Raw genomic sequence first — 12,733 nt, 5'->3', positions numbered from 1 at the left:
GTGAATCTCATCCACACCTGGCGACTTGCCACTGAGGAGCTTTTTGACTACCTCAGCAACTTCCACCAGGGATATAGGAGTCTTCGGGCTCTGCCTCTTCCATAGAGGATGTGTTGTTCGGGTTCAGGAGCTCCTCAAAGTGCTCTTTCCACCGCCTGACAACATCCCCAGTCCGGGTCAGCAGTTCTCCTCCCCTGCTGACAGCCTGAGACAAGCCCTGCTTTCCCTTTCTGAGTCGTTGGATGGTTTGCCAAAACTTCCTCGAGGCCAACCAAAAGTCCTTCTCCATAGTCTCCCCGAACTCCTCCCATACCCAGGTTTTTGCTTCAGTGACTGCCGAAGCTGCAGCCCTTCTGGCCACCCGGTACCTGTCTACTGCTTCAGGGGACCCCCGGGCCAGCCAAGCCCGAAAGGCCTCCTTCTTCAGTTTGATGGCCTCCCTCACCGCTGGTGTCCACCAGCGGGTTCTTCAGTTGCCGCCCCAACAGGCACCGATGACCTTCTGGCCGCAGCTCCTGCTTGCCCGTCTGCAATGGAGGCTTTGAACATGGCCCACTCGGACTCAATGTCCCCAGCCTCCCCCGGGATGCACGAGAAGTTCCTCCGGAGGTGGGAGTTGAAGACCTCGCGGAGGGGGACCTCCGTCAGACCAGACATTCCCAGTTCACCCTCACTACACGTTTGGGTTTACCGGGTCTGTCCGGCAGCCTCCCCGGCCACTTGATCCAACTCACCACCAGGTGGTGATCAGTTGACAGCTCTGCTCCTCTCTTCACCCGAATGACCGAGACATACGGCCGCAGGTCTGATGATGGTGTTCATCCATGACCAGCACAGAAGTCCAATAACAAGACACCACTCGGGTTAAGATCAGGCAGGCCAATGACAGGTCATGACAGTTTTGTCTGTTGTTTTTCTATTACACTCCTACATCTACAAGTAAAAAAATTGCCATGCGGAAATATCACTACTACTTATAACAGTGGTTCATCAGGTTACTGATGTTGTACTGCTATTTTCTTGAACACAACCATTTAGAGTTCAGGTTTGCTTTCACACCCTACTGTATGTTCTATTTTTCATTATTCCTGTTGATTTGGTCACTAACCTTCCAGACTGATGACTTTATAAGCATTCCGAAATGAACCAAAACAGTAATTTATCTCATAAAAAATGCAGCTATTGTATAAGTTCAGTGTGAAATAGATTAATCGTTCAACCCTAACATACACTGCTCCTGCTGTCATTCAGTGGTAACCACCCAGCCCTAGCAAAAGAGGGTATGTAGTCTAATGTATAACTCAGTCTATCAGAACCTGAGACTTGCATAGATAAAACTGTGCATCTGTCGGTTAAATTTGTGTTCTCATTCACCTTTGTGGTTAAATTATTATTTATATACTATATAATGGAGTCCATACATATCTGGTCTTTGTCTCTGTAAGTTTTTTTCTTATTTCTCAGGCTCATATTGGCTTCCTTGATTGTCATTGGCACAACTCTGGTCCTCTCATTGACAAATGGCAAGAACATGCAATCAAAAGCTTAGAATCAGAGACCCCCCCCCTTATTTTGCTACCTCATGGCAACACTGTATCATTACGGTACTAATGCACCAAGAAAAAAAGTTATGTATTTCCTGAAAATACCCTCAGTGCGTACTTTATTAGCTATTTATTAGGGCCCAAGCACCGTAGGGTGCGAAGGACCCTATTGTTATTGGAAGGATTATTATTATTCTCTCTCTTCCATCAAATGGGCATTTTTGAGGGCCTTGCCATGTGTAAAAAGTCTTTTTTTTACTTAATTTTACTGACTTTTGTCTTAATTTTGCCCACACATCAGAAGTGGTGGCCATCAGGATCGTTCAGATGCTCAGACCTAGGTGTGGCCGAGGGACTCCACATCCCTATCGCGTTGTCTTCTATTGTGGGCAGGCACTTTGAGCTACATGCACCAAATTTGCTTTGCCTGTGGGGTTCCTCAGGACAAACACATTTCTAATTTGCATCCAATCAAATTTGTGAACAGGAAGTCAGCCATTTTGGATTTTGTGCGTTTTACACGTACTATACTTTTAAGTACTCCTCCTAGGCGGTTCATCGCATTCACACCAAATGTGGTCAGAATGGTCTCAGGATAGTAATGATCCTAAATTGCCAGGATAGTTTTGATATCTCAAACGGTACGGCCAAGGTGAGGCGTACAATTTTACGTCTCGCCGCATCAACAAGAAGTGGCCGTAATTTCATGGTCTACATGGTCTGATCTGGCTGATATTTTACAAATACGTTCATTGTGTGAGTGTACTCACATCCATGTCCCAAGAAGAAGTCAATGTTATAGCGCTACCATCTGGCAACAGGAAGTGAAGTTTTTATCATATTTGAATGTGTTCCTGCTAGGGTATTCATCACATTCACACCAAATGTAGTCAGCATGATCTTAGGATAGTCTTGACCCTAAAAGCCAAACGGATTTTTGATATCTCAAACGGTTTGGCAATGGCGAGGCGTACAATACACACGTTACGAGCAAAAACAGGAAGTGGGCTTAATTCCGTTCTACATCGTCTGATCAGGCTGATATTTTACAAATATATTCACTGTTGGAGTGCAATCACATCCATATCCACATTCATCTGGGCGTGGCTACGCAGCGCCCCCTATGGTTCTTTTCTAATATTGTGGACATATACTTTCACGTAAATTCACCGAATCTGGTATGCATATGAGTCTCCTCAAGACACACACATTTCTCATTTGCATCCCTTAACTTTTCCGAACAGGAAGTGAGCTATTTTGGATTTTGTGTGTTTTTTCACGTACCAAACTTTGAAATACTCTTCCTAGGGGGTTCATCACATTCACACAAAATGTGTTCAGCATGATATTATAGCCCTGACACACAGCTATAAACTGATTTTAATATCTTGGAATGGTATGGCTATGGTCAGCCTTAAAATTAACATGGAATGCTGCCCAAACAGGAAAATTATGTATTAAATAATTTCAAAAAGGTATTAAATTCTACATTGCCTGATTTTGAAGCTACAACTATTCACATATGTTCATTGTTGGAGTGTCATCACATCCATTAACCAATAATGATTCACTATTTTCGCTGGAGACTCATTATATCCAGTCTTAAAACCTCAACGCAAGTCGCAACTGACTTCTAATACGCGACTGCCATCTATTGGCAAAGGATGGTATTCTTTCTCTTTTTCTTGGATAAAGTGATTTCTCAACGACAGGTTTTGTTTCTTTTTGCGAGCCAGTAACCATAACGATGTATGAGTAACAGCGGCAGCCTACGTGACAAAATGTCCTGACAACACCCAGCCCACAGCAAAGTTTTTTCTCATCTACCTTAATTATATGGATTGAGTAACTAAAATAAAAGACAGGCTTTTACTGGCAGGAAAGTATCATATATTTAAAAGATTAACACATATAATGCATATCTTGCATTGACGTTCAATGTTATTTGGTTTTTAAAAAAAAAGGATTGTAGCATTTTAAGGACTCAACCCAAAACAGCTGTTCGAAAGTTAGCTTGAAAACCAAGAAGCCTTATTAAGGAATTCGAGCCGTTTCTATTTGACTTAATTCGATTGAAGTGAATGCCGTAACCCAATTAAATGTAATTCGCGTCGGAATACACATAATAGCCTACACTGTCATTTCTGAAACGGGGATTCCATTTATTGGCAAAAAGTGGTAGTTTGATTTTTTTCTTCCTTCAAGTGATTTTTCAATGATAGGTTTTTTTATTTTTATAGCGAGCCAGTATGCATAACAATGTATGAATTACAGCTGCAGCCTACGCGACAAAATGTATTGACAACACCCAGCCCGACGTTTCTTTGCATCTATTTTCATTATATGAATTGAATAACTAAAATAAATATTGAAGACATTTAAAGACTTAAAGACAGGCTTTAACTGGCAGGAGAGTATCATATATTTAAAAGATTAACACATGAAGTCAAAAAGAAACGTTAGCGTTTGAGGTGTCTCTGCTCGAACGCTGTGTTAACATGAGACCGTTATGTTCAACAAAGGTATCGCATGCAGGTCGTTGCGAGATGACACGCACGGGCTAACAGCAGCCAGCCTGTCCACTGTCTGTGTGAGTCAAAAAACAGGTCAGCTACGTTGGTTTACATGAATAGAAAACTTTCAGTTAAATCGCCAGATATGTTAGTTTATTAGGTTTGTGACTAAACACGAATTAAGAGAACATACAATTTTGCTCGGAATGGTAACTTAATATGAAAATACCGTATTGAGGGCAGAGCGGTGGCATCTCCTTTAGATTTGGCTGAACAAATGCGTTTCAGGCAGCATAATTACCGGTGAAATGGAAAAGAATGATGCTGGCTAACTAGACGTTTAATGCAATATTATCCGGCACTTCGTAGAGAAATGATTAAACCAAGATAAAAGGAAACATACAACTTTTTACCAATAGATGGCACCCGCGTATAAGGTGGAGTATAGCGTTATGGTTAAGCCTGTGGACTAAGATACACAAATTCCGCGGTTCGAGCCCTGCTGAAGCCACAATAAAATGGAATAGTTTCTTTAAGCCAATGGTTTTATTTTGAGTGCATATTTATAGCCTAATGACTTTTCAAGCATAAATTGTGCCTCCCGGTGTAAAAACTATGGAAATTAATTAATCTCTGCTCTCCATACAGGACTGTAGCATGTTATCACAATGTTCAAGCAAGAAGTTATTTTTGTTTCATTCTACATTGTCTGATGTGGCTGAAACTTCACACATGTTCATTTTTGGAGTGTAATCTCATCCATATACCAATAAAGGCTCAATGGCATAGCGCCACCTGCTGGCAACAGGAAGTGTGGCTTAATTTCATTTCACATCGCTTTAGAGATATGTTCCATGTTGGATTATAATCACATCCATGTTCCAATAAATGGTCAATGTCACAGCGCCACCTGCTGGCATAATTAATTTCACTCGACATCTTCCGATGTGGCTTAGAATTTCAAAATAGGTTCATTATTGGAGTGTAATCAAATTCAAAAACCATACACGGCTCAATATTATAGCACCACCATCTGGCAACAGGAAGTGAGGCTTATATCATTGATGCATTCCAATAGCAGCACCAACATATTCATTGATCAAAGGGGAATTCCTGTGCACACTATACGTTCTCCAGGAAGGTGATTATTTCCAAAGTGTGTACATATTGTGAAACATGTCATTGGCACAACTATGCCACCAAGGTGGTTGCGCCCATGGTGCTTGGGCCCGTTCATTGCTGCTTGCAGCTATATTTATACTTGTTTTTTGGACATTTTGGTATTCTGCTGCTGTAGCCGATCCACTTAGAGGTTTGACACATTGTGTGTTCAGAGATTTTCTTCTCCATACCACTGTTGTAACGTGGTTATTTTGTGTTACTGTCACATTTCTTCCCTATTCTGACATTTCACATCTCCCTATTTTGACATTCTGACTATTTCATATGTTGGCAAAAACAGTGACCAAGGCTATGATTTTACATGAAATTACAATGGACCTTGATATTGCGCTGAAAGATACAGAATGTTGCCCTGAGACAACAAATAGAAAACAGACATTTTCCTATTTATACACTCACTGAGCACTTTTAAGAACATTGTTTGCATTGGCAGCAGTGCAATGCATACAATCATGTAGATACGGGTCAGGAGCTTCAGTTAATGTTCACGTAAACCATCAGAATGAGGAAAAATTTGATCTAAGTGACTTTGACTGTGGAATGATTGTTGGTGACAGGTTTGAGTATCTCAGAAACTGCTGATCTCCAGGGATTTCTACACACACTAGTCTCTAGAGTTTGCAAGGAATGGTGCAAAAAATCTAATAAAAAAATCCAGTGAGCAGCAGTTTTGCAGACAGAAATGCCTTGTTAATGTAGCTCATATGACATGGATGTGGGGTTGGATTTTAGGAGGTAAACGAACATAAAACTATTTACAAAAGTACAATATTGAAATATACACAGACAGAAAGCACTTTGATGTCTGTTGTACCACCAAACTTCAACCCACGCAAATGCAAATAAAAACTGTCCTCTGATATTGATGTATCCTACAGTAATTTATGCACAATAAATACCATATAAATAGCCATATAAATACCACCAGGATTAGCTACAAACAGTTTTACAGTGATATAGCCCATCCCTGTGGTGAAAGCCCTGTGTATTCTGCACAGATTTATGTCGGACAAAGATTTGCCTGTAATGTAAACGCTCATAGGATGGTTTGGCACATCTGTATATTCATTCTGCTATGCGAACGCAGTGATATTCCTAAACTGGAAAGGGTTGGAAACCCTGTACAGGGGTCTTACCAACATCTTACCATTTTACATTAGTTCAGTACTGAAATTACCTAGCAATGCATTTACTAAAAAATAAGTAGTTTCAGATGACATTCGCTTAGGTATAGTCCCGGCAAATATATTGTCTTCTCAAAAATAGCTGATTGGATTACGAAATAAACTTCAACGTTAGTCAAAAACAGTCGTAGCTTCATAACCAGGTGGGATATTTGTCCATAAATATATCTATATCGAATAACAAACTTATATTTCTACCAAACCCGAAATATGTCAACTGGACTGTGTTTATTCAACTTCTGAATTGTATATTTTTGTTCTTATATTGGAACATCATTTTTTGACATAAAGAAATGGTATCAAGGATTGTTAGAATATGCATTTTATTGTCTGAGTCTGTGGCGAGGGTTGTAAACTGTGAGTGTGGTAAGGGGGAGGCTGGAGTTGTATTGCCGTGCTTTGCAAATAAGAGCCTGATAAGCCTCTAAACTGCTGTTGACACAAGCAGAGTTTTTTAACAATCTGGAATCGGTTTTATTATGTCAGTTTTTGTATGATATAATTATGAACGCAACAATAATTTGGGATGTTAATGACTCAACCAAAAGGGGGCACAGTTAATAGGGTTAACATTAGTTATTTTCATGTAAACTGACAACATACTGAACTTTAATGCACCATTTCACCAGACCATGGATTGCTTCCATACTGCAACCTGTAAACGAGTCCTTTTCAAATTATTACATCATTCCCACTTCAGCACCTCATTGATTTGATTGCAGACATGTCATCAAACACTACGATGTGTAAAAAATAAACTTGTGGGGAGGTGTTAGGGGGCAGAAATGTCTGTTGCCTGAGGGCAATGCTGTGCAGTAGAGGACTATAACCATTTATTTGGTTAAAGCCAAAAAGAACAGAAATTATATTACTGTCAAAATACAGACTGCACTGTAAGTATGTAGCTGCTGCGTCTGTAAGTATGCAACTGTGTGGTTAAATGTGTGTACGTGCAATGTTAAAATTGTGGGCCTGTATAAGTCTGTACCTTTGTAGCTAAAGGTGTAAAAGTGTGTAACTGTATAGGTGTGTACTTGCATCATTACAAGTTTTGTACCTTTGTGTGTGCCTGTGTGGTTACAGGTATGTGACTGCCTTGATAAATGTGTCTACCTGTATAGTTAAAGGTTTGTACATGTGTAAATGTGTCCATGGTTAAAGGTGTTTACCTACAGTCAGGTCCAGAATTATTGGCACTTGATGAAAATTAGCAAAAAAGACTGTAGAAAACAAATAATACCATTACTCAGATATATTGTAATTTTCCAACATGTGGATAATATTTTACTTTATTAATGATTCAATGGAATCGACCCAAATTACACATTTTTCAAATTATTAATTTCTTTCCAAAAAAAGAAGGTTTCACAATTACTGCCACCCCTGTTCTTAGTACTTGGTGCAGCCTCCCCTGGCAAAGATAACGGCACTGAGCCTATTTCTATAATGTTTAATAAAGTTGGACAAAACATTTTGAGGGATCTTGGACCTTTCCTCCATGCAGAACCTTTCAAGATCCTTCATATCCTTAGGTTTGGACTGTGCTCTTCAATTCAGACCACATGTTTTCGATAGGGTTTAAGTCCGGAGACTGAGGTGGTCATTGCAAAACATTGATTTTGTTTTCACAGAACCATTTCTGTTGATTTTGAAGTATGTTTGGGGTCATTGTCTTGTTGGAAGGTCCACCTACAGCCAAGTCTGAGCTTCCTGGCAGAGGCAACCAGGTTTTAGGATAAAATGTCCTGGTACTTGGTGGAATTCATTATGCCATTGATCTTAACAAGAGCCCCTGGACCACTGGCAGCAAAACAGCCCCAAAGCATCAATGATCCACCACCATATTTGAGGTAGGTATGAGGTGCTTTTCCTTGTATGCATCGCTTTTTTGACGCTAAACATGCCGACGGTGTACATGGCCAAAAAGTTCAATTTTGGTCTCATCTGACCATAGCACCCTGTTCCAGTCATAGTTCCAATGACGTTTCGCAAACTCCAGATTCTTGAATTTGTTGGTTGCTCTCAGTAAGGGCTTTCTTCATGCAACCCTTCCAAAGAGCCTGTTGGTATGGAGGTGGAGTCTTATGGTTGATTTTGAGACTTTGCGACCCCAAGACACAAGTCTGCAGTTCTTGAACTGTGGTCCTTGGGTTCTACTTTGCCTCCCTCACCATCTTCCTCACTGTGCGTGGGGGCAATATGCACTAGCGCCCTCTTCCTGGAAAGTTTGCAACTGTTCCAGATGTTTTAAACTTTTTGATTATTGCCCTAACAGTGGTTAGTGGTATGTTTAACCGTTTATGTATTTGACAGTTCTTTGACTTTCCCCATGGTGATGGATGAAAAAGGGATTTTACATGTGTGTTACTTCATTTTTATACCCTAGGGAAACAGGAAGTGATGCAAGGCCACAATACAGTTCCTTAAGACTGAGATTAATTAATTGCAGATTTAACACCTACATTTTTCATAAAAAATAGTAATACTCAATAAAAAGAAAAGAAAAATTAGAATAATTTTATTAGGATAAAAGTATATAGTTTTCCCATATGTTTGGACATAAAATATAGCTCATTATCTGTGTTGTTTATTTTATACAGCCTTTTTTGCTCATTTTCATCAAGGGTGCCAAATTCTGGACCTGACTGTATATGTTTGTTTGTGTGTATCGGTGCAGCCTTTTACCTGTGATGTAGACGTAGAGTGATGTCTGCTTCCTGTTCCTTTGATGGTACCGGCAGTGGAAGGACCCAGTGTGTTGGGGTTGGGCGGAGGTCAGTGTGAGGCCACTGCAGTATAGATGCTCTTGTTTCCCACAGCGTGACTGCACCACCACCATGCTAGGCTGCTCCTTCGCCACTCCCACAGGATATGCCCATGAGAGCTCCCATCGTCCCCTGACACACAGCCACACCAAAAACGGTGAGAAATATCCACTGCTTACCCTCTCACTGCAGCTGCATCTGTCTTATTGCAGCCCATCACTTCAATCACTATCACACTAGACTTACTATAACAATTTTACCATGCCAACGGGCACTGTTATGGTGTCAATTTGGTAAAACAGTTGGCAGCAGAAAAATGCATGAGTTAAAGGGCTCTATTTTTTGGCCGGTGCCTGCCATGTTGCAAACTGTCTAAAGCAAATCAATAGTCTTCTTGGATCATACTGTTCAGTTTGTCTTTGATATAAATCCCACAATCAAGAAAAATGCCTACTTTTTATCATTTGAATTCCTATATTTACTTAATTGTTTATGGCTGTTTGTATCCTACACTGTGGTCCTTGGTGTACTGTATTGGGTAATTCCAGTCAACACACTTTTGATTTAAGGTTTTTTTTGCAAGAATGTCACACCAGAGAGGCACTTGAGGAACTGAAATGCCCCTCTGGTGAGACCTCAGGGCATATAAGGTGCCCTAGCAGTGCCCCTCTGGTTCGCCTATGGTAGAGAAAACTATTTTCTCCCCAAGTTTCTTAGCACAAAAATAAAGCAAGGAAATCTCTGATTAGGATGCCCCTTTGTATTAAAAACTGAAGGTCTCGTGCTACTAGGGTGCCCCATGATAGAAAAATCACACTTCATTTTTGCCCTAAGGTCACACCCAGAGGGGCACAGGAGCTGCTGAAGTGCGTCTCTGGTGTGCCAGTAATGTATATGCAAGCTACATGAATGACGTGAATGAGGTATTTCCTCCCAAGCTAATCATCTGGTTGTGCTCAATACCAAAAAGGCTCATAACAACAAGGCATGTTATTTTTTGTCTGGTGGGTAGGCTACATTCTTAAATAACATTAAAATGAAGTACAAATATGTTGGTCATCTGACAACATAACACAGAATAAGGTTACCTGCCACATGTGCAAGCAGCTTCTGACCCTTTTTTCCCTTCAAAGAAAATCGCTCAGCTAGGTTTAGTTGAAGAAAGCCATGCCATTGCTGTGAATTAATTATTAGTTACTCATACATTTTCTATTTCAAGTAATTTTACTACTGTAAATGGGATCCTTGACATTGTTATGATTTCATTGTAGTTTTCATAATTTTGTTCTTTCCTTTAAGCAATAGTTCATTCTGAGTCAATTTAATGCTATGAATGGGATCGTTGCCATTGTTATGATATTCCCCTGTTTTTATTTTGCTTAATAAAACTTCAAGATACTGCTGTCATTATCTCTTAGTTATCTCTTAGTTATAGCACATAGTGTGTTTAAAATATCCAAATATGGGAAATTAAAACTTGCCCATAATAAATGTTTATGCAATGTTTTATTGAATTTCCGACCAAATAAAATTCCCAAAAAAAAAAAAAAGTACTTCTCTTATTTATGAGATTCCTTATGAGAAAAAAAAAAGAAAAATAAGAGAGAGACAGCACAACTCCTGCAAAACAATGACTTGGGGAATTAGTTTAGTGTAGTGGCTATGAATAATTCAGTTTGAACATGCACTATGCCACCAGAAAATAGGGCCCAAAGGCTTGACTTAATCTTAAACTGTAAGCAGTCACGCTGTGAGTTAGATGATGCTCACTACTGGCACACCATTCCTGACCCCCAATCCCAATTACTGGCCCCCATTACAGGAAAGTACAGTGTAGGACTGATCCCTAGTGATGTCTTTCTTTCGTCACTCACCTGCAGTTAAGTTGTAGAGAGTGGTTTGTCTCCATCACCAATTCCTTTCCCCCCACATCCAGCACTGGATAATTCAGTCTGCCTTTGGTATGGTGGTCTTAGAAAGAGATAACCACACATTAGCAGGCTCTCCTTTTAACCATTACAGTTACTACAGTACTTTATGTTGCAATTATAAGGCAAAATTAAGTATTAAGAGAAATTATGTGTTCTGCATGCCTTTTGGCAGTCATACAGTTTCACATGTGTATAAAAGCAGGACCTTATCTGCCATTGTATTATAAGGACACCATTTTCTTCACAGACAGCCAGACAGCCATAATTTGAATTTCTGTCTGGTTCTGTGTTTTCTGTATCTGTTTTTTGTCTAAGTTGTTTTCGGTACTTTTGTACTTTTGCTTGTTTGTTTTCAACCTTCTGCCCATGACCACGGCCATTCTCTGGATTACCCTTGTTATATCAGTTGTTATAAACCAAACCTTTGCCTGGACTCTCGTTTACAAACTGCCTAATCTCTGACATTCCTGTTTGCTGGTTATCGACCCCTGCCTGTCTGATCTGCTGTGAAGTTAATAAAGACTTTCACTTTCACTACTGTTATTTTGCTGTTGGGTTCTTGGTTCTGGTGCCTGGCAAATTTCAATACCATGCATAGTGTATATACATTATATCATCAATATAGTTCCCAACTCATTCCTGGGTCTCCCTGTGTATGCTGGCTTTTGTTCCAACCCTAATTCCAATTCCTGAATCTTGCTTTTCATGTTAAGAGGGATTTTTTACCCTCTTAAATCACATTATGAAATCTAATTTATTCATAAAGCACATTTAAAAACAACCAGAAGTTGACCAAAGTATTGTACAGAATAAAAGTAAAAGTAAAACATATCATACAAAAAACAGTCACAACAAATGACAAGGACACAGATGATGTCAGAAATAACTATTTACAGTACATTAATGGCATTTGGGCATTCTTTTACAACAGCATTCTTATCCAGAGCGACATACAGTTGATAAGCAGGAGACAATCCCAGGTCCCAGTCATGTACCTTAACCAGTACGTTACAGGCCGTCCAGTATGTCATGAAGAATGAACCTCCCATGTTCATATTGTGCTTATTGTGCTATATTGCAAATGATTGCATAAAAAGAGGTACATTATTTTTAAGTGGTCAAATTGACGACTAAGTTGAATCAATAAGCTTCAAACTGGTGAAAGTGTGGACACCTGGTTACTAAAACTATCCATCAGGAAGATAATAAATTAGAGGCAGAAAGCAAATTATTACGAGCCCATAAGGCCAGAGCAGGGGCTGGAGTGGACATAAGGGGATGAAAACGTACTCCGCCGTCTTCAGGTGGGAAGGAACATGGGACTGCAGAAGACCATGCTGCAATGTAGGCACTGGTGCAAACGCCCTGGCACTGTCCAGGAGGGCGGTTCGCTGTTGTGTTGTGGACCAAGGGCTGGTGGTGTTAGGGACAAAATCCCCCAGCACCCGCAGTGGTGACCATAAACTAGCTTGGCAGACGAGCACTGTAGGTCCTCCTTAGGGGCCGTCCTTGCCCTGGGAGATCGCATTCCAAAGCTCTGACTGGGGACCTCTGTCGGCCTCCGGCCACCGAGCGGTTCAGTCGATCATTGCGAGGAGGTGAGTGAACCTGTGG

The 12,733-nt window shown here is 40.3% G+C and overlaps 1 protein-coding gene across 2 annotated transcripts in view; it reads right to left on the bottom strand.

The window, feature by feature from the left end:
• flt1 (fms related receptor tyrosine kinase 1) overlaps nt 1–12,733 on the bottom strand; it is a 188,051-nt gene that overhangs the window by 147,226 nt on the left and 28,092 nt on the right. For both annotated transcript variants that reach the window (XM_061240512.1, XM_061240513.1), the window contains exons 2-3: nt 11,063–11,159; nt 9,109–9,320 (exon numbers count right to left, since the gene is read on the bottom strand). In XM_061240512.1, coding sequence (XP_061096496.1) covers nt 9,109–9,320; nt 11,063–11,159 — 309 coding nt within the window. The remainder of the gene's footprint in view (nt 1–9,108; nt 9,321–11,062; nt 11,160–12,733) is intronic.

This window comes from Conger conger, chromosome 4 (assembly GCF_963514075.1).
Source record: "Conger conger chromosome 4, fConCon1.1, whole genome shotgun sequence".
NCBI classification, from domain to species: domain Eukaryota; kingdom Metazoa; phylum Chordata; class Actinopteri; order Anguilliformes; family Congridae; genus Conger; species Conger conger.
Note: the sequence above shows the minus strand (reverse complement) of the source record. Positions and strands in the feature narration are given on the sequence as shown.